General features: G+C 49.7%; 1 protein-coding gene across 2 annotated transcripts; it reads right to left on the reverse strand.

Annotated features, from left to right (window-relative positions):
- Window positions 1-3862: 3862 nt before the first annotated feature.
- Window positions 3863-17972, reverse strand: GPR83 (G protein-coupled receptor 83). Of its 2 annotated transcripts, XM_046014285.1 has the most exons (4): window positions 17286-17931; window positions 12555-12680; window positions 9809-9942; window positions 3863-6572 (listed from the first exon to the last, which is right to left on the reverse strand). In XM_046014285.1, exons 1-4 carry the CDS (start codon window positions 17667-17669, stop codon window positions 5948-5950), a joined length of 1269 nt encoding a protein of 422 aa, XP_045870241.1. In that variant the 5' UTR covers window positions 17670-17931; the 3' UTR covers window positions 3863-5947. The 2 variants fall into 2 exon arrangements, with proteins under 2 accessions (XP_045870241.1, XP_045870242.1); XM_046014286.1 differs by lacking the exon at window positions 12555-12680 and having other exon boundaries at window positions 17286-17972.
- Between the last annotated feature and the right edge of the window lie 4351 nt (window positions 17973-22323).

The following is a 22323-nucleotide window of genomic DNA, read 5'->3' on the forward strand; positions in this document are numbered from 1 at the left end:
ACTGTAAGTGCTATAGTTCTCCCAATCAGTTTCTCCAAAGGGGTTATGGAATGACCAATTTGGGAATGCCTGGACTGGCTTTTAGTTCACACCAATTCTTAGAGATGGAAAAAGCCACTGTGGCCTATAGGTGACAGCGAGGACTTTTAGAGGTCAAGTGATAAACAGAATTTTGACTTGTGTCCCACTCATCTGGGGTCCATGGGTCTATTCTGTGGCTAATTCCTGAGTTCCTAAACATAGAGTTGGAATACTTAGGAACCAACAGAATCTACATGTGAGCTCCGTTATGGTGGTATTAATGGAAGCCCCTGGAAGCTCTTCCTCCCAGTGAAAACACAAGCCAAAAGCAATGTCATCTCCCTGAAAGAATCACTGAGGTTGGTGCCAATATTATATAATTCATAGGTGCAGAGGTAATGATTTTTATTCTAGCCATTCAACTCACCTGCTTAACCTCTACCTAAAATAGATCATCAGGTCACATACACTGGACTAGCAATCAGAAAAGCATTCAATTGCTCAGAAGGAGTTCTGGAAAGTACATGAGCAGTGCTTGTAGGCAGAATAATGGCCTCCCACATCCTGATACCTAGAACCTATGAACACGCTCAGGCAAAGGAGAATTAAGGTTGCAGATGGAATTATGGTTGCTAGTCACCGATTTAAAATAGGAAGATTATCCTGGATTATTCAGGTGGATACAATGTAATCACAAAGGTTTACAAATGTAACCACCTTTGAAAAGTGGAGGGGATCGGGGCTCCTGGGTCGCTCAGTTGGTTGGGCAGCTGCCTTTGGCTCAGGTCATGATCCTGGAGTCCCAAGATTGAGTGCCACATTGGGCTCCCTGCTTGGGGGGGAGTCTGCTTCTCTCTCTGACCTCTCCCCACTCACGGTCTCTCTCTCATTGTCTCTCTCTCTCACAAATAAATAAATAAAATCTTAAAAAAAAAAAAAGGAAGGGATGGGCAGAAGAACAGAGAAGGAAATGTGACTTCAGAAGTTCAGAGTGATGTCATGTTGCTGGCTTTTAACATGGACAAAGCAGTCCATGATCTAAAGAATGTGGGTGGTCTCTATAAGCTGGAAAAGACATGGAAATGGAGCCAACCCAGAGCCTACAGAAAGGAATGCAACCCTGAAGACATCTTAACTTTAGCCCCAGGAGAAATGTGTCAGATTCTGACCCATCTACGGAAGTGTAAGATAATAAATTTGTGTTGTTTAAGTCACTAAGACTGTGGTAATTTGTTATGGCAGCAATAGAAAACTAATAGAAATGTCTTCAAAATTCAGTTAGTTTATATGTACCTTCTCTTGGGCAACTGCTAGAGGATGTGGTCTTCCAAAATAAAGGAGTAAATTTGTAAAAAAGAGGAAGACAGGTATCTAGGAAACTCCACGACCTAGCAACTGGGTAGAGGAGAAGGGGGAACCTGGGAAAGCAGGTGCTCTGCAAGCAGAAAAATCTGTTAGCCCAGGGGGAAGCAGCTGACAGCCTAGGAGGTGTGGGGGAGGAGCGATGGCAGACACTCCATGTGCGTTGTCAGGTTGCAAAGGGGTTTTAACTCTTCTGAAAAACTGGGAAGGAATTAGTGATCGTGACATAGAAAACTAAGCCAGAAACAAAGAGGAAGTTTTAACTCCAGAGCAAGTTTGTTTGTAAAAAGGAAATATAATTGTCATACCCTATTTGTCTTGGAAGTGAACTCTATTTGCGTGTTTTAATAACACAGACATAGAAGTAACTTGATTAAAAGGATACAGGGAAGAAAAATAAAGGCTTGGACCTCTAGATCTCCATTTTTATTGGTTTTCTGTTTGTTTATAGACTACAGAGGCACAGAATTGAATTAATCATAATCCTCACTCTTAACATTGCCCCAAACAAAAGCTAGAACCTTGACAACTGTTTATAACCCCATCACCCTACATGCGAACCCATATACCTTCTCCTCCATCTCAAGTAACCAATATCTTAAATGCTGTGTTCATGATTCCTTTGCTTTCCTCACATTTAATCTGGTCACTTTAAATTCATGACCACTCTGAGGATAAGATTCCTCCTAGACTAGAAACAGGAGGATAGAAGGAACTATTAACATCAACCACTTTGTACCCATAAAGCAGCAAATAGTTTATTCTCAGCAAGAGAGACTACAAAGTCTCAGAAAGGAGAGTGAACTGCAGGGCTTTCTCACACTAAATACTATTAGAATATTATTTAAGTGCCATCTAGCATTGCATGTACCTTATTTGTTCCCTTTTTAGCTACTCCTTTAAATGAAAGAGAATGGAGGGGGCGGTACACAGAGATGCCAAAGCAAGATGCACCTGCAGGCAACACTCTAAGACAGGCTTGCTTCCCCAGTTAATGTTCCCTGCCATCTTCCAGATTTGCCCGTGACCCCAGACACTCTAGCGTTGCCTCCTATTATCCTAGAGCCTGTACCTTGGACAGTAGCACAGAGGGCCCTGGAGGCATGCATGTCACACCAGTCTGGAGCAGTGAGGGTTGAGTTCTGCCTATACCCTCTGAGGACCCCAAGGCCCAGGCTGCCTAAAAGACAACTGTTTGCCTTGGCAACCCACCTGGTCAGTCAGCAGGGGACCAGCAATCTGGAAGTCACTTATGGTCTGTTTGGAAGATGTTTCTTTCTTTTTTTTTTTTTTTTTAATTTTTATTTATTTGTTTGACAGACAGAGATTTCAAGTAGGCAGAGAGAGAGGAGGAAGCAGGCTCCCCGCTGAGCAGAGAGCCCAATGCGGGGCTCGATCCCAGGACCCTGGGATCATGACCTGGGCCGAAGGCAGAGGCTTTAACCCACTGAGCCACCCAGGTGCCCCTGGAAGATGTTTCTAATCAGAATTGAGTTCTACTGTACTAGAGCGATGGACTCATTGGCCATGGAGCTGTGATGGCTTTGGGGTCCACTTAGTTAAACATTTCCCGAGCAAGTAACTCAAGCACTTTCTTTTAGGACAGTTAACAGGTTTTACCCCAAAAGTGTCTCACAATTGAGGAAATTTGTAAAATGTTGAGTTAAAAACAAATCAAGATTCCTTTTCTACATGTCTTCTACGTGTCTTCCAAGAAGGTAGCATTTCCCCAATTTTGCTCTGTGGTCTATAGGTGAGCCTCAGTCCCAACCACAATGTAGAAATGGTAATACCCACCCAGGAGGACTGCTGTGAGGATGAATGAGATCATGAGCTGAGAAGCACTTAGCATGGTATCTTCATATTTGGTGTCAGCAAATCTTACTTCCCTTCTCCTTTTCCTATGCTTTTCATTTTTCTTTCAAGTCTTCCCCTTGGCTCCGTAAATTATCCCTATAAACAACCTTCCATGAAATTATGTGACACTGATTTCCTGGGCTCTGGGTGGCATCAGAGTAACTACGTATACTTGAAGACCCCTACCCAGCTTACCTGGTAGGACAAGGGGACCCTAGGCCGAATGGGGCTGAAGTCCTGGTCAACATGGGAATGTGGCACCCATGGCACACTCTGAGTTGGGGAACCAACCCCAAGGCTTCAGTGGCAGCTCTACTTCTTCCCGAACCACCGAGGACTCATGGGTAGAGTCCAGGTCCTCAGCACAGATTCATAATCACAAAAGAGGGGACGTGGCAGCCAGTTCAATGGAAGAAGCACTAGACTGAGATCAGAGGTTTCCAGCTGGCTATTGACCCTACCCAAAGCATGTCTGTGCTTCCTCGGTTATAACACGCAGATAGTCTTCATGCTCTCTTTGTGATGCAATGGACCTCCATTTTAAAGGTTATCAACTGTGGTTTAATCAGAAGTCCAAGAAGCATAGTCCATGCATCCAAAATATATTTTATTGAGACTGGAGCATTTACAGTAAAGTACGCATTATGACACATCAGAAAGACACAAGTTTGACAACTTTCACATTCACAAATACAAACTGCTTTTGGCTCTGAGGCACACATAGAACAAGGGGAATGGGGAAGACAAGGTACCGTCCTGGAGGCCCAGACCTACTGGTCCATGTGCGGGTCTTCCCCCACAGAGAAGGGCCTCCTTTGACTTGGCAGTATTTCTAGATGCCCTCACCAGGAGGAAAAGTAAAGCTTTCCCCATGATTCCAGAGCAGGACAAACTATGTGTAATTCTGCTGCCTGTTTTCTTTCTGGTTCAAAGAATTTCCATGGCAGCAATTGACATGTCTTGACACCACAGAGACAGTAGGCACAGACCTAGAAGCCATTTGGCCTGAAAAATCCATCTTGGGAACCCGATGGGCTTAAAAGCCAATCTGTCCCATGAAAGTCAAACATTTCAAACATTCTCATAAATAGAGAGAGTAGGATCATGAACCCCCATGGTTAATTATAGGAAAGCAGATAATATGACCAAGTTCAGTTTCAAGGAACAGTCAAGAGATCGAAGTGAAACCTGGACAAAGTCCTTCTCCCCACACCTCAGTTCTCCACTCAGCTCCATATCCATGTTTGCTTTCAAGATCCATCTGGTGCTAGGAAGAAACCCAAAACCAGTGTAAGACTGGCAATTGTTTAGGGTGGGTGAATTAAGTTGTATTCTGCCTGTGTCTCCTGGGTGACACAGTGAGTCACTCAGGACCAGACTGAAGGTGATGAAAACACTCAGTCTCTGGAATGAGATTTCTCTGGCATGTTGAGTCCTTAAGGACTATCCCGATGTCACTGGTTTCTGAAGGTGACATGGGAGCCACCAGGGTGATGATGACAAGTGAGACATTTTTGCGGAACCGGCGTGAAGAAGCCGTATTATTATTATTCAGATAACACAGAGAAGTGGCCTATTTAGACAGCTTGGGAGGATTTGAAGTGTCTAAGAACAATTATTCCTGGCATGTTGGAGAGCCTGCTCCATCATCTCCTGTAAAATCAGGGCAACGTTTTACCACTTCTTGTTCCATGTGAGTGCAGGAGGGAAGGAATTATGCCTCCTCGATGAGTTTTGTTTCCCGGCTCATCATGATGGCCATCTGAGAACTTCATCCAGACCACTGGCTACAAGAAGAAGGCAGTCTGTTGGCCCATGACAACCTTACTCTTGGGTTCCTCTCCCACCTCTTCTTCCAATTCTTCTGGTGGACACTACCCTTGGGAGAGAGACTCGGAAGTTCTCTGTTATGCCCTGTTTTTGCTTGTGTCTACGTGGAAAAGTGCAATTCAGGATGGAAGGGAGAGCGTGCACACACACACACATGCAAAGGGAAAAGTTGTAAATAAATCCATAGCATATTAACAAAATGCAGAAAGGGGTGACTTTTGTTTTCTTCTTTGTGCTTTTCTAAATTTTTCCAAGTTTTAATAATAATCCTTCTTTAAGAGAACTCAGTAATTCTTCTTTAAGGGCCCTAATTGGTCCTTTTTAATTGGTCATCTGTCCAGCCAGCCACTATATTACTGAGATTCATCCTGGCCCAGGACTTCAGAAAGTGAGGCCAAAAATCCCTCCACGTCAGCTGTGGCTCACTCACCTTTCAATGGCTAATGAACGTTGTTCGAGTAGAATTCTGTGCATCTGGGTCAGCCACGCCCCAAGTATGACTCAGGTGTCCTTTATGAACATTCGGCGGTAGGGAGGGTTGTTAGGCAGCCAACTGACTCAGCCCTCATGTGGGCTGAAGCTGTCCTGGGTTCCCTGGCTCAGGGTACCAAGGTGATATGCCTCGCAGCATTTCTTAGACAGGAATTCATAAACACGTCTGATTTGTAGTTGCCTCTTAGTTTTCACGTCAAATGGTATAGGAGGCTAGACAGCATTTCCTAGGAAATCCAGGGTCCCGTGGCTTCTGTAGGGCCTTGTTTCCAGCCCTGTGAAGGTCATGTGTGAGGGGACAGGCATTTTTCCAGGCTCCGTCCTCAGGCCCTTTGCCAACCCCGGCTGGGGACAGAGTCCTCTCCCTGCCCCTTCCCGCCTCCCTCTAACTCATTGCCACTATGGGCTCCACAGCAGATAGGTCTGTCTTCCCAGACTGGAGCTGGGAGGAGGGCAAGAGGTTATTGGCCAGTGGAGCCCTCCGGCCATCGCTCTTCTCTGTCCAAGCCACCCTGAAAGAAGCGACTGGGGAGGGTGGCCTCTCCTCCTGGGGCTTGGGCAGCCTTTGGCACATGCTCAGTAATGCCTTCAGCTCGACCCTGAAGTTCTCATTGAGCCAGCAGTAGATGAAGGGATTGTAGCAAGTGCTGCTCATGGCAAACCAGTGGAAGGCGAAGTAGAGGGCATTGTTGGTGTGGATGACCTTGCTGGACAGGAGGAGGACATAGCAGTTGAGGGGGAACCAGCAGAGAGCAAAGAGGACCACCACCAGCATCAGCATCTTGATGGTCTTCTTCTTCTTACGCCGAAGGGCCAGGTACTGCTCCGTGGTCACATCCCCAATGGTGTTGCACAACCACAGCTTCTTGGCCACTCGGGCGTAGGCCACAGAGATGATGAGGAGGGGGAGGATGTACAGCAGGATGAAGGTGGCCAAGTCCAGGTACTTCCAGAAGAGGTCAGCTGGCTCAGGGAAATCTGGCAGGCACAGGGAGCGGACAATGTTCTCACTGGTGTCAGGGTGGACAGGGAGAGACAGAGACATAAAAACAGGGAGAGGCAGAGACGGAGAAAGGAAGAGGAGGGTGTGCCATTAGTGTGGAAAGGCCTCATCCCAAGAAGCACTGGCCTTCCTCCCCACTAGGTTCCCAGCACATCCCTTAGAGCACTTTTGCTACAGCATCATTATCTGGCACATTTCTGGCTCTCCCACTAGGCTGGGAGTTCTATAAGGATAAGGAGAACACCTGCTCTCTCTGTGCCTCTTAACCTTGTAGTGTTCTTTTTTTTTTTTAATTTTATTTATTTATTTGTGTGACAGAGAGATCACAAGTAGGCAGAGAGGCAGGCAGAGAGAGAGGAAGGGAAGCAGGCTCCTGGCCGAGCAGAGAGCCCAATGTGGGGCTCAATCCCAGGACCCTGGGATCATGACCTGAGCCGAAGGCAGCTGCTTAACCCACTGAGCCACCCAGGCGTCCCAGAGTATCTCTTTTCTATGGAATGCACCCAGTCCTCTTTGAGGAACCCCCAGAGCTGGTGTGTTAGGACTCTGCAGATTCTGACCTGCTGAATGAGGAGGCGCGAGGCACCTATGCAGGGCCAGCAAGTACCTCCCTTGGCATCCGAACTCCCATTTTGGGAAAGTGAAAACCACGGGGCCATTTTGACGGAAGGCGCGCTTTCAATATGCTCACACACAGGAAGCCACGCCACGAGATCTGTTACTTACAAAGCCTAGAACAGAGACACCGGGAGCTGGGGGAAGGGCAATCCTCTGTCCGGATCACCAGCAAGCACATGATAGAAAGCAGGATCGCAAACACCTCTTGTGTGGAAGGTGGCTGGGGCGGGGCTCACTCGAAGTGGTCCCTTTAGAAGATGACCCGGGAAAAATAAGGCAGGAACTTGTGGTGGGAATCCTAACCCCATGTCCTAATCTAAACGTCCTGATTGTGGGTGTGAACGGAGTTGTGATACTGCAAAAGGTCTAAACTCAAAATGGCTGTTTTCTCCTCCCACCCTGTAGCTCATTGCTCTCGTCCAGGTGCTGGTGGCCCTCATTACTGATAGAGAATTCTCTTTGCTTCTGTTATCAGGGGGAAAAAACAAACAAAAAAACAGCTCCCCATGTGTGAGGGCAGATGGGAGTCCAAGTGCTAGGAGATTTGGGTATGTGATTCATTTCAGTATCATAGAATTTGAGGAGGGAGCCTTTATAAATTACAGCTGACCCTTGAGCAACAGAGAGGTTAGGGGTACCAACCCATGGCTGAGTTTTGACTTCCCCCAAATTTAACTACCAATCACCTACTATTGACTGGAAGCCATATTGAAAACATAAACAGTTGACTAACACATTATTTTGTGTATGTATTAGATACTGTATTCTTCCAATAAAGTAAGGAAAAGAAAAATGTTATTAAAACCAGAAGGATTTTAACGAACTGAGTGGCTCAGTGGGTTAAAGCGTCTGCCTTCAGCTCAGCTCATGATCCCAGTGTCCTGGGATCGAGTCCTGCATTGGACTCCCTGCTCAGTGGGGAGCCTGCTTCTCCCTCTGCCTCTGCAGCTCCCCCACTTGTGTTCTCTCTCTCTATGACAAATAAGTAAATAAAATATTTAGAATTAAAATATTTAAAATCAGGAGAAAGGAAAAATGCCTTTCTAGTGCTGGAATCTATCAGTGGCAAAAATCCACATAGAAGTCGATCCACACCGTTCGAACAAGTGTTGCTCAAGCGTCTGCTGTAGCTGTAACCAGCCTTCAGACTTAGTCTCTTGACCCCACCTGTGTCACAGAAATGTATGTTTCTAAGTGCACACCTCAGGAGGAGTAGCGCGTGGCAACTGTGGGACACACCAGCACTGTGCCCCTAGATCCCCTCAGATCCCTTTTACAGGTCTGCAGTGCCAGGACGCTAGCCCCCAGACGACCCCGTGATCTTGTAGGTGCCTAGCCTCGGGCCACTGAAATCATTTCCTATAGATCCCCTAAGAGACAGAACGGGCTGGGAGTTTACATTTTCCCCAGGGAAGCCTGGAATATGAAAGCCCAGCTCCCTTGCTTCAAGGCTGAACAAACTCTGTGTTATTTTTGCTCTAGAGACCCCGTGAAGCTGGCTGTAGCTACCCCCCACCCCTCCACCCCCAAATTGCACCTTCCCTCAGTCTCGCTCCACTTGCTATCCTGCGTCCCCTCTCCCTCAGCCATGACCCCTGGGAACACTTCCTTATAATCACAAAGCACGATCTGTATCATCACAGGGTCTGTGTCTAAGTTATCGAAAACAACTATGAACTGATGAAAATCGCTTGAAGCTCATTCATTCACTCACTTGTTGATTCAGTAAGAAAGTGATTACGTACTGAGAGCCTGTTGCATGGAGACAGTGAGTTAGGTGCTAGGGGACACCAAGGTAGCAGAATCCGAAATGGTGCCAACTCTCCCCAACCTTACAGTCTAGCTGGGGGCAGCACCGTCAGTGAACTAGTTCCACACACAAGTGTTTAAATGTTTAAAAAATGAAGTGCTTTGGAAGAAATTCTCATTCTGTGAGAGGATATGACTGACCAAGAAGCCTGAAAGGGAGGCAGAGGGAAGTGGAGCTTCCTGCCTCAGACACACGGACACAAGCATGTTCTGTCTGCAGGTCGGGTGAGGGCATTTAACCATCACCATTTTAGGGGCGCCTGGGTGGCTCCGTCATTAAGCATCTGCCTTCGGCTCAGGTCATGATCCCAAGGTCCTGGGGTCGAGCCCTGCGCTGGGTTCCCTGCTCAGGGGGAGCCTGCTTCTCCCTCTCCCACTCACCCTAGCTTATGTTCCCGCTCATGCTGTGTCTCTCTGTCAAATAAATAAATAAAATCTTTAAAAATAAATAAATAAACATCGCCAATTTAGAATTTTGCATCTCGGTCTGTGTGATCGTGTGGGTACGCATTCCCAGTGAAAGAAGCTGTTCGCTACTGCCTTGACCTTGCAGACAAACTGGGTGGAAAACAAGGAGGGAGCCTAAGTGGTTGACAGGAAGAGAGGAGAAAGAGTGGAAGGGATGCCACAGAGAGTTGTCGTCATCGCCAGAGCCCCCCTGACCCCCCCCTCCCCGCTCAGAAGCAAGAGGATGGGAGACAGACACAGGGAATAGCTGGGTGCAGCAGGTACCAGAGTCGGGGCCAGAGTGGGGATGCCCAGATTTCCCTGTCAAGGTCCTCCACAGCACAGGCTGCTCCTTATTAGCCAACTCACCTGTACTTGAAGGTAAATAATTTCTGGCAGATGGCATGTGGGAGTGAAAAGAAAGTCGCCATGGTCCAGATGACCGTGATGTAGATGACCCCTTTCGTGATAGAGATCCGGGGTTTTAACGGATGCATGATGACCTGGAAAACAAGCAGTGTGTGTCGCCGGCCGAAGAAATGCAGAAGCAGACAGAATCCTGACGACGCAGTTGCCGTGTCTCTTTAAGGCAGGTAGGTCCGATTTATAAAGGAGCACCCCTTCATTGAGGATGAAGCCCCTGGACCACGCCACCCCCATGGCCCTCCTCCAGAGGGTGGTCTGGACTCAGAGACACCAAGCAGCTCAGAGGCATCTTGCCATCATATGTGGCAGAAGGAGGGGGTGAGGCAGGGGTGGAGTAAGAGGTCTGCTTGCAGGACACCCACAAGGCCAGCAGAAGGACAAGCCTCCGCCTTGGGATTGTGCCCTGCCCCCTCCCCCAGGACCCATTAGGTCATGGAGGGCTCTGACCTCATGGGAAGCTGCATGGACCTTTATCTGGGGATTCACAACACTGGTGATAAAATTATTTATTTATTGGGGCGCCTGGGTGGCTCAGTGGGTTAAAGCCTCTGCCTTCAGCTTGGGTCATGATCCCAGGGTCCTGGGATGGAGCCCTGCATCGCATCCAGCTCTCTGCTCTGCGGGGAGCCTGCTTCCCTTCCTCTCTCTCTGTCTGCCTCTCTTGTCTGCCTGCTTGTGATCTGTCTGTCAAATAAATAAACTCTTAAAAAAGATTTATTTATTTAAATTATTGTATTTGTTGTTAAGGCTGCAGTGGGGTCCAGCTTTCCCACGCTTATAGTAAACACTGGGTTGCAGACTTTGGGCTGAAAAGCATCCTGGAATTGCCACAATGTGACAATCCATTCTCCTTAAACCTTTAGGTCAAGACTTGGGAATTTCATGGCTTCCTCGTCTTCTAAGAGCAGGAGCATTCCTTCTTACAAAAGGCACCCTGAGACAGGTGAATCCAGGGTTGGGGGAGATGTCATAAAGAGTGACACAGTGGACGTTCTGGCTGTGTCTCCCCAAATTTTTCTCCAGTTTTTTTCTAGGTTTTATGGAAGGAAGTCACTAAGCTTTAGGAGCGGCTCCGCACAGCCCCCTTCTGGAGCTTGCCATCTTTGACCCTCATGCTCCCTCCTTGCTCAGGTTGCTGAAAGGAGAGCCTGGGTCCGAGGTCCTGGACATCACTCAAAGATTTCACTGGCTTTGGGACAAGTCCCCATTTGGGGGGTTTATAACACAGCAACGTGATCAATGTGGGCAAGACTTAGCCCCGTGCTCCTCAGACCGACCCACCTTTGGCCCAAGGGTCACTCAGCCATTTTAAGATGGGGGTAAGCAGGGGGCGCCTGGGTGGCTCAGTGGGTTAAGCTTCTGCCTTCAGCTCGGGTCATGATCCCGGGTTCCTGGAATCGAGCCCCGCATCGGGCTCTCTGCTCTGCGGGGAGCCTGCTTCCTCCTCTCTCTCTGCCTGCCTCTCTGCCTACTTGTGAGCTCTGTCTGTCAAATAAATAAAATCTTAAAAAAAAAAAAAAGATGGGGGTAAGCACAGGCCAGGTAAGGGCGACCCCGAATCCCTCTTGTTGAATTCAGGGAGAAGGTTAAAAAAGGCAGAAAAATATCTGTATGCCAGCTTTTCAGACATTGCCCAAAGCGTCTGCAATAGAAACGCCAAAATGACAGACTTGCAGAGCTGAAGAAATCTGTTTGCCCAGCCCAGTTTCCTCCCAATGATGAATGTCCGCTAAACCATCCCTTTCAAGTGTCATCCAGCCCTTGTTTAAAAGTGGCCAGTGAGATGAAACTCATTACCTCCTCAGGCAGCTCTGTTCTATGAGAAAATTCTTTCTCACACTGAGCTCTATCTTTGAATCTGCGTCTTTGAAGCCTCCTCTCCCTTGGTCTTTGTTTGTGCCTCTTGGAGCTACTCACAATAAATTCTACCCTCTCTCTGTCCAGTGGCCCTTATGGCATGGGCCTTGTAGGTGCTCAGAGCCTTCTCAGAGCAGGGTGGTCTAGTGATCAGAGCAGAGGCTTGAAGCCAGACAGACCTCAGTGCTAATCCTAGCTTCATCATTCACCAGGCAGGTGATCTTGGGAAAGCTATGCACGCACTTTCCTTCGCTTCCATTCCTCGATTCCACACAGACCTAAGGACGCAACATGGACCGACTGAGTCAGCGTGTGGGAGGTCCTTGCCACAGAGGCGTCCTCCTCCGGGATAGGCATCCCCGGGACCTCTCTGGTTTCCTTTGCCATATCCACCACGTGCGTCTGACAGGGCAGGACAGCGAGCAGGGCCTTCCTGCCCTACCCTGAGCCTCGCTCCTGCCAGTGGGATACTCTAGCTTCCTCCTCGATAACAGGGGCCAAGAAACAGCCATCAACCTTGACTCTGCCCTGCAGTGATTTGCCAATCTCTTTCCATGTGTGATTTTCAGGTTGGCTTTTCTACGTCCAAGACAAGCTCATTCATTTCTGAGACACGACATGGAAGCCTTCGCTAGAACAACAAACTGGAAGTAATGATTTTCTTGTAGCACTTAGCACACACGTTTTAAAATGCCTAGCCTGAGTGCTCGAACTGGTCAATGAGACAACTACGTATACTGAAACGTGCTAGAACACTGTGTTGGACCCTGCAGTTCCCTGAGAAGTGAAGCCTGACGGGGACGGACAGGGGGTCGGGGGTAGGTGCCCTCACCTGGTGGCGGTCAACGGCGATGGCCGTCAACGTCAGTGCGGAGACATGCAGGGAGCAGTACTGGGCGAAGCGGCTGACGTGGCACATGCCTTTCCCGAACACCCAGGTGCTGTTGACAAAGCGGACCTGGAAACCAGCCCACAGAGGTCAGAGGCCTTGAGTCTGACACCCAGCCCCTGTGGCCTCTGAGGAGCATCCCCCAGGAGGCTTCTTCCACTCCACTCTCCTCAGCTGTGGGTCACACATGATTCCCTCCGGCAGGACTGATTTCCAATCACTCGATTCAGGGAAACCTGATCACGTTGCTGGGGCCACCGGGAGAGTGTGGGAATCCATGGGCTTTGGACTTGGACTTGCCGCCTCTACTGGTCTCTAGATGTATGGCCGGGGCTGAGGGATACGATCTCTCTGAACCTCAGCTTCATTATTTGTAAAATGAGCCTTAAAAATCTCTACCTTGTAGGCTTCTTGTAAGGATTAAGGTTTCAGAAGGTCTATAAAGGATAGAACACCGGGGCGCCTGGGTGGCTCAGTGGGTTAAAGCCTCTGCCTTAGGCTCAGGTCATGATCTCAGGGTCCTGGGATCGAGCCCCACATCGGGCTCTCTGCTCCGCGGGGAGCCTGCTTCCTCCTCTCTCTCTGCCTGCCTCTCTGCCTAGTTGTGATTTCTCTCTGTCAAATAAATAAAAAAAAATCTTAAAAAAAAAAAAAAAAAGGATAGAACACCATGTCTGGCAGATCAGTAGAAAGATACTATTAGAAAGAAATAGTAGCTACTTTTCTGGTAATAATGAAATCCATTCGTGGCCCGTGTGAGTTCAGACTTAATGGGGGACACACACATAGGAAAAATCACAACAGAGCGTGGGGGCTGTGCTCTTTAATGTTGACTAAGCAAACTTGCAAGTTCATCTGGGAAGGGGACCAAGGGGCCTGGAGAGGGGCAGGCAGGCTGGGGAGAAGACAAGCTCCAGGCCAGCGTGGGGCCCTAGGAGCAGACCGAGGCCTCATCCCACATCACCCACAGCTGCCTGCTCACTCCCTCAGGGCTCCAGCCGCTCCTGACCGATGCCCGAGAAAGCTCAGGCACTGTTTCTGAACAAGTCTGGGGAGAGGACCCAGTATCTCAGGATGCAAGAAGGTAAGTATTCAGTGCCAGGGAAGGCCCAGACAGAGGGCCGCAAGGCAGGGTGGGAGGGGGCTGAGGCAGAGAGGAAACACGATAGAGTAAAAAAGAGAGCAAGTTGGTTGGACAGAGAGAATACCATGCAGTGATTTACAAAAGAGTATTTGCCTCTTATGACTGTCACCTGGGGCAAAGCTCTTAGGCTCTATGAGCTTTACTGTCCTCGTCAGTTAAATGGCCTAAAGTTGTTGTGAAAATCGAACAAGAAGGAACACGTGGAGAGTAGGTAGAGCAGTGCTTTGTACAGAGGAAGCTCTTAACACAGTAACTACTCCCGTTATGACATGAGACACTTGAGATGAGCTTTAAAGAGTAAGGGCGCCTGGGTGGCTCAATGAGTTAAAGCCTCTGCCTTTGGCTCTGGTCATGATCTCAGGATCCTGGGACCGAGCCGCATTGGGCTCTCTGCTCAGTGGAGAGCTTACTTCCTCCTCTCTCTCTCTGCCTGCCTCTCATCTCTGTCTGTCAAATAAATAAATAAAATCTTTAAAAAAGAAAAAAGATAAGTAGTCTTGGGGCACCTGGGTGGCTCACTAAAGGTTAAGCGTCTGCCTTTGGCTCAGGTCATGATCCCAGGGTTCTGGGATTGAACCCTGCGTCGGGCTTCCTGTTCTCTCTCTCCCACTCTCCCTGCTTGTGTTCCCTCTCTCGCTGTGTCTCTCTCTGTCAAATAAATAAATAAGAAATCTTAAAAAAAAAAAAAAAGGAATAAATAGTCTTTGTTCTTACAGTAGTAAGAACAAAGACTTGGCCCTGAGTCAGAAACCGCAGGCCCTGTTTGAGGAATAAGCAGAGGGATGGTTTGGTGGGAGTGTGTGGAAGAGTCGTGAGGGATGACGAGTGTGGCCAGATCGTGACACTAGGACAGCAGACCAAAGATTTACTCTCTGTGGGGTTGGGAGCCAGCAGCCTTTTGAGCCGTTCATGAACATTATGGAGCTAGACATCGTCAGCGGTTCCTGCTTCTCACCCCCCACCTTCAAGACATTACAGAGCCAGCCAGGGCTGCCTTCCACGGCTTTCAGATCATCTCTTCCTCTCCAGTCCCAAGGCTATGGTCCTCGTGGAGTGCCCCATCATTTCTCCCCCAGATGGTTTCCAGCCTCCTAAAGGCTTCCCCTGTTCTTCTGTCTTGGCCACTTGTGATTCAGGCTTCACACTGTTGATGGTATTTTCCCAACTAAAAATCAGGTTATTGTCACCTTCCCACTTTATTGTCACCTTCCCGCTTTGCCTCATCCTGGCCTTCAGGACAGAGCCAGATGCCTCCCGAGTACCCAGGCCCCTTCACAAGCTGGTTCCAGCCTTCCTTCCTGGCCTACCTCCGCTCGACTCCAGCTACCCCGCGCACACCCCACTGCACTCTGCCCCACTGCCCCCCCCCCCACCCCATCAAGAGCCACTCAACATCCCCTCAACACAAAATGAGCTTTGACACACTTTGCCTTTGATCTCCCGGTCCCTCTGTCTGCGTGGAGCCTTCGCCTCAACCTGGGAAACTCCTGCCCTTCCAGGCCCCTTTGAAATGTCACCTTTTTTGTATAGTCTCCTGTGACCCTCTCCTGGGACTCTGGCAGGACAGAACAAATGATTCTCTCCTCCAGGCTCCACCACATTCTATGCATGCCTCTGCCGCCAGAATTTAAGTAACTGTTTGCTTTTCTCTGGATGACCAGAGCTAAACTTCACGCTCACTGTCGTGTGTAAAGTGGACAGGAAAGGAGACCAGGGACGAAGAACGTTGTCACCAACTACCTGGAAGACAGGATGCCTTACCTTAGAAGACCCTTCCCCCAACCCTTTCATACACTCTTGTGCTTCAAGGTAATAGAGGATACGGGATGGGGGGGGGGGGGCGGTATTTGGAAGCCCTTTTGTCCTTGACTGGTGACAAGAGGATTCCAAGTAGCCAGGAATCAGTTAGATATAAGCTGGCCAGCGAGCAGGAAAAGTCCATGGTTTGGACCCCCTCACCTGCCACCCCCTGATTCAGAGGCTTAGTGGACAGACCTCTGGATTTGAGTCAGAAAAGTAATTCTTATCATGCCTTTTGCCAATTGCTAGCTAAGTGACCTTGGACAAGGGACTGAACCTCTATCTGTGCCTTAGTTTCCTCACTGGCAAAACGCAATTTTCTCATACGTGAGGACAAAAGGCAGAATGTAGTATTAAAATGTAAGGTTTGGAAAGATGTTCACACAGGTGGGAGTTCACCCTCTTCCTCTGGCTTGTCTATTATTTCTGGTTGAGTATGAGTGTGAGAGAGAGACAGAGAGGAAGGGAGAGAGAGAGAGTCTGCTTCGGTCAAAACACCAATAACAACAAGGTTATTCCATAAAGTGAAAAAAAACAAAAACAAAAACAAAAAACGTAACTCATGCTGCAGAAACCTAAGGGCCAACTGTCATTAGACTGCTTGCCTAGCCCTCACAATCCCAAACCACCCAGGAGCACCACACTCCCGAGTCCCAAGTCCCAGAGGGATGGAAAGGACATCTCTCATGCCAAGCAGCCAGTGCCTTGGTGTGGGGGCGGGGGGGGGGTGTTCATCAACCACCCACGTGCAAGTGCCCCAGCCCAGCCCTGGGACCCAAGTCCACCTCATTCTCGTCTCTTCCCCAACACACTTCTGACACAGCTTCACTGTCAAATCACAAAAGAGAGACGCAGTTTAAATAAGTGGTCTAGGAAAATGCACTTAAGTGTCCATTAACAATTACCAATTGTTGGGGCGCCTGGGTGGCTCAGTGGATTAAGCCGCTGCCTTCGGCTCGGGTCATGATCTCAGGGTCCTGGGATCGAGCCCCGCATCCGGCTCTCTGCTCTGCGGGGAGACTGCTTCCTCCTCTCTCTCTGCCTGCCTCTCTGCCTACTTGTGATCTCTCTCTGTCAAATAAATAAATAAAATCTTAAAAAAAAAAAAAAAAACAATTACCAATTGTTTGCTGTTGCAGCTGTGGCACAAAGCAGCACCCTAGGGTGGCAGCGGAGCATTGAATGGGCTGGAACTTTGGGGATGGGGGGGTACTTAGCCATCTCTGCCAACATTTCCAGGAGCTTCGATTTACCGCTTGATATCCAATAGGCCCAAAGGCCAGTGCTATTAAATAGGAATTGGTCATTCGCTCTGGGGTGACTGCAGACACTCCAGTCACTGACCCCGGTGTCCCCAGCTGCAGAAGCTCGGGCTCAGAAGGTGATGAGACAGACAGAAAAGAGAGCGAGAGAGAGGACAGAAAAACAAAACCACAGAGAAGGACAGGAAGAGGGGGAAAGGGAGGATAGAGACAGTCACCGGGAGGGAAAAAGATGAAGACACAAAGAGTCAGAGCACAGGGACAAAAGTCTTCGAGACAGGACAGAGTTCAGACTTCAGCGAGGAAGCCAAAAGGGAAGGAGCTGGAGAGGCATGGTCCGTGCCCCCACCCCCCACCCCCGCGCCTCGGGCCAGACCCTGGGCAACCGGGGGAGAACTGTAAGGACAGAGGAGAGAGGGGCCCCGGGGATGCGGGACCGGCGGGGGCAAAGCGGGGGCCGAGCCTCACCAAGGTGAAGGGCGTGTTGAGCAGCGTGATCATGATGTCGGCGACCGCCAGGTTGACGATGAAGAGGCTAGTGGCCGAGTGCATTCGCTGGTTCTTGAAGATGACATGACAGACCAGGACGTTTCCGAAGAGCGAGAAGACGATGATGAAGGAGTAAGCCACGATGAGCAGGGCTTTCACCGTGGGGTTCTGGGACTCGGCCCCGTAGCGCCTCCGGCCCACAAAGTTCTGCCAGTCGGAGAAGGTGTAGTTGCTCCAGAAGAAGTGCGAGGCGTTGGGCACGGCCAGGGCCGCCTCCAGGCCGGGCTCGTCGGCTCGGCCCTCGGGGCGCTCGGCGGCTCGCACCAGCGGGAGCAGGCAGAGCAGCACCCCGCGCGCGCCCATCCTGCGGGAGCCCCGGCACCCGAGCCCGCGCCTCGCCCACGTCTGCCGGGGAGGGAGGGCGCCCGGCTGCGCTCGGGGCTGCTGGCCGCACTTCTCCGGCTCTGCGCAGCGCAGCGCCGCGGCTCCGGCTCCGGCTCCCGCCCCGGCTCCCGCCCCGGCTCCCGCTCCGGCTCCCGCCCCGGCTCCCGCTCCGGCTCCCGCCCCGGCTCCCGCTCCGGCTCCCGCCCCGGCTCCCGCTCCGGCTCCGGCGGTGACGCGCGCCCGCTCCGCCCGCCCGGCCGGCTGCCCCTTCTGGAATGCAACCCCGCGGGGCTCGCAAGGCTCTCACCCCGCGCGCGCTCGCGCGCTCGCTTTCTGGCGCGCCGCGCTCCGCCCGCTCCCCCACTCCCTAAGTCACGTTCGCCCCGCCATCCCGCCCCAGCCCGGTTACTGTCAAGGGAGCTGGCAGGCGGGAGGCAGCCGCCCCCGTGGGGGTGCCTGGCGCTTGGGGCGCGCAGCTTGTCAAGCCGGGTGTGCGGACTCCCGGCGGCGTCCTGTGCGGAGACGGGGACGCACTCCACCTGTGCCCTCGGAGCGTCAGCCCGGGCGCGGTTTCCACACTGCGGCGGATCCCTGGGTCCGGCTGTTTTTATGGAACTAGGCGAGTAAGGCAATGGAGGGGAGGGCTTCTCCAAACCCCTTCACCTACCAGACTTCAGATTTGCTGGAGGGCTTCCTAGGTTTTGTTTCCTGCAGGTCTTAAGACAATGGGGGTGGTGGTGGGGGGGTAGGTTCTGCCTAGGAAACTCTTCAAAGCGGAACAAACTGCTGACAGGATCAAAGAATCAAAGGAGATAAGTAGCTGCGCGCCCTTGGTGGCGGGAGAAGCTTTTGACGCTTTAGGAAGGGGTGTATTACCCATGTTTCTGTTCTCTGCCTACTCCACAGGAGATCCTGGTACCTTGCTCACCCGTTTTTATTCCCATTGAGTAGTCTCTCCCAGTCATGACAACCCGGCCACCCACCCACTGACCCCATCCGGGGAGTCAGGATCAAATCACAGCTTTGTCACTTCCTACCTATGAGATCCTGGGCAAGTTAAATTTAACTTTTCTGCCCTTGGTGAAAGCTTTTTAGAGCGCCCGCGTGGCTCCGTCGATTAAGCTGCCTTCAGCTCAGGTCATGATCCCAGGATGCTGGGATCCAGTCCAGCAATGGCTTCAGGCTCCCTGCTCAGCGGGGAGTCTGCTTCTTCCTCGGTCCCCTACCCCCAGCCCTGATTGTGCTTGCTCTCTCTCCCTCTCTCTCTCTCAAAAAATTAAATAAAACCTTTAAAAGAAAAAAAAATCTTTCCTTTTCCCACTTGTGGGGTTTTCAGAGACCCTTGAATGTCCCCACCACCCTGCGGTCTGGTGCTAGGTGTGCAGTAATCCCGGACGGGATATTTGTAACTGTGGCCCCACCCCCATTCAAATGGTAAAGGTCAGGAAGACTGTAGGTGGTATTATCTCCCCCTGCTGGGACTCCATCAAAAGACTTGAGTTCAGGTTCCTTCTGAGAATTCCATTTGGCCCAGGGGAAAGCCTGCTCCTTTGTCCCACCTTCACCCCAAGAATGGGCGCCGCCCACCAAAGTCCTCTTTTTCTCAGGAGGTCAGGAAGAGAGGCCCCAGGCACCTCTCACTTTGGAACTCTTCCAGGGAAGTTGGATGTCAGCTTCTGTATTCTCTTCAAACTTCAGGGATACAGTTCAAGCTCTCCTACTCATAAGCGACTAGGAAATGGTTTAAGCGTCATCACAATAAAATACAGGTGCACTTCTCCAGGTGGAAGGGAGTCTGGGGAGTCTCCCCAGAAGGGTGGTACTTTGGTTCAGTCCTAAGGGACCAGGAAGAAACAGGTCACAGAGGAGGCAGAGGGAAGAAGATGGAGTATTCCAGGAGGAAGGAACCATCGTACATGCAAAGATATTGAGGTGAGTATGCTCCCTCACATTCAGTACATTCAGTGACTGTAAGAGTGATATGAACGCATTCCCGAGGGCCCTTGGAATTCACCAAAGGACTGTAAGTACAAAACTGACAAGATCAGGTCTGCATTTTAGAAAGAACCCTCTAGTGACCTCCTGGGAAATGGGCTGCAGCCAAAGGCAGGAGGTTTGATGGCTGGTCAAGTGATCCAGGATCAGAGGTGGGACCTGAATCAAGGTGCTAGCAAGGGGAGGAGCAAGGGTGACAGAGATGGGAAGGAGGACACGTGGCTGATTGCCAAGTTTTCAGCTTGAAGTCAAACACACACACAGACACAAAAACACAAAAATCCTCCTCTGACCTCACTCCCTCCTGGAACTTTGAGCCTACCTCTCTCCATTATTTTATCTGCAAGTTCAAAGGAGTCCATTCTTGTTGCCAGTTTTCCCTTCGCATTCACTCTTCAGGCAACTCCGTGTAGGGGAGAGGATGGTGAGCAAATGTCCTTCAATTCTGCTAATGGACCTGGTAGGTCCCAGAGGATTAGGTGGTCAGAATAGGGGATTATGTGACTGGTCCTAGGAGAAGGGACAGGAGTGCCAGGCAGATCAAGTAATAGGTATTTAGTTCTAAAAAAGAAACCAAGAGACTGCCTGTAAGCATATAATTCAAGAGCCTGGGTAGACTTAATGGTCTACTAAGGTGACTTGGTACCATCTCAGGGAGGCAAGGCTGGAATGTGCTGGTAATTTAGAGAACAGAATCCTACTTAATCAAATTGTTGAGAAAGAATGAATGGGCAGACTAAGGTTAGTCAGCCTGTAGCACACAGAAAGGAATCAAAGGTAGGCAGTGTCCTTCCAAGCACTGTCCCCCATGTACCCTGCTTGGTGCTCTGTGACAGGTGCACTCATCTGCTCCTAATTAATGCCTTCACTTTGATACATTTCTCCCCATGTCCCCTTGGCGATTTGAGGGCATTTATGTCAGGTGCCTGAAACCTCCCCGCCGTCGGAAGAGAAGATGACATATTTTAGCTCTTAGCTTCCCACAGAAGAAAAACCTGAGACAAAGATTCTAGAGGAAGGGTTTATTTGAGAAATGAAGGCCAACACCAATAGGGAATGGAAAATCGAGACAAGGTTGGGAAAGGGGCCAGTAGTCTACTGGCAGGCCAGCTACCACTGTGAGTGACTGGAGCCCCTTCCTTTTGGGAAAGCCATCGCAAAGCAGACACATCGGCTATCCAAACCGTAGACAAGAGCTGGAATCTACCCCACTCCCCCGCCGGTCCTGTCAATCACTGGTTGAAGGCTGCTCCCAGGGGTGTGATAATTCTCTTGCACTTCCAGCTGTCAAGGAGACAAGTAAATATTGGTTCTGGTCGGAATTTGGACACATGTGCTCTTCCGTGGGCATTGAGCTCTCCGCTCAGTCTCCCAAGTTCCAGCGCCCAACTCTCCTGGCCCGAATTTACTCTCAACTGTAGCAACAGCCCAGTGTTTGATGAAAGAAGAACATCCCCCCACCCACCCCCGTCAAGGCTAAGTTTTTAAAAAGAAGTCCCTTCCTCAGAGACCTTAGTGGTTCTGTAACATTATCATTTGCTATTATGAAGATGATTTGGGAAGACACAGAGCTGCTCTTACAGAATGAGACAGCTCCTTCCTTTGTGCGTTCTGAATAAAACTGAGGACGCTGTGTAGAGTCAGGCTGTGCCAGATAGTAATTATATTTCTGTCTCTAATAATAGTCGCACATATTAAACATACCAAAGAGTGGAGAATTTAACTCTTTCAAATGGACTTGGAACTAGAAAAATAGTAAATCACCTCACCAGCTTTCACAAGACCAAGAATTACAGAATGGTGATATCACACAGAGGCCTCAGAAAGAAGTTTGAGAGCCCCACTCCATCAACATTCCCAGCACTGCGAGTAGTTGCTCCTCTAACGTGGGTTATTTCCTGAAAAGGTCCTACTTGAATTAAAAATGCACCAACCCACAATTCTTCTCTCGTGCCAATCATTGGCAGAGGGGAAGAAAGAACAATTAGCATCATGTCAGGTGCATGACTGTCACTCAAAGTTGATCTGTTTTAATGGCAAAGGTGGGATGGCATCATACCTTAGTTACAAAGTGAATCAGGTAGACCTGAAATAGAAAGTATGGCTTAAGATATTCCCAACGCAATAAAAACACCGTGTGTGGGCATGTTACCCCTGGAATCGGTTTCCAAGTATGCTGGAAATATTCCAGTACCCTGGAGCTGCAGACTAAAATGATATATTTAGGGGCACTTGGGTGGCTCTATCGGTTAAGCGTCTGCTTTCAGCTCGGGTCTTGATCCCAGGGTCCTGGGTTCGAGCCCTGCATTGGGATCCTTGCTCAATGGGGAGTCTGCTTAATACTTTTTTTTTTTTTATTGTCACTTGAGGTCATTAGTTTTGAGCACCAGAAAAAAAGTTGTCTTTTCTTATATTAATTTTGTGCTCATTTCTATTTTACAAAGTTAGTACAACAATAAAGATGAATTCTAGCAATTACTTGCAGGCGGTGGAATCAAGGAGGTCTGTGGTATTTGAAATATGATGATCATATTTCCCTGGGGAAGTTATATACAGTCAAGTAAACAAGTTGGATCTAAATGTAAAAGTCAGATCTCGGCCAACCAGGAATTAATGGCTTACTAGTAATAAAATCTAA

This window comes from Meles meles, chromosome 8 (assembly GCF_922984935.1).
Source record: "Meles meles chromosome 8, mMelMel3.1 paternal haplotype, whole genome shotgun sequence".
Lineage (NCBI taxonomy): Eukaryota > Metazoa > Chordata > Mammalia > Carnivora > Mustelidae > Meles > Meles meles.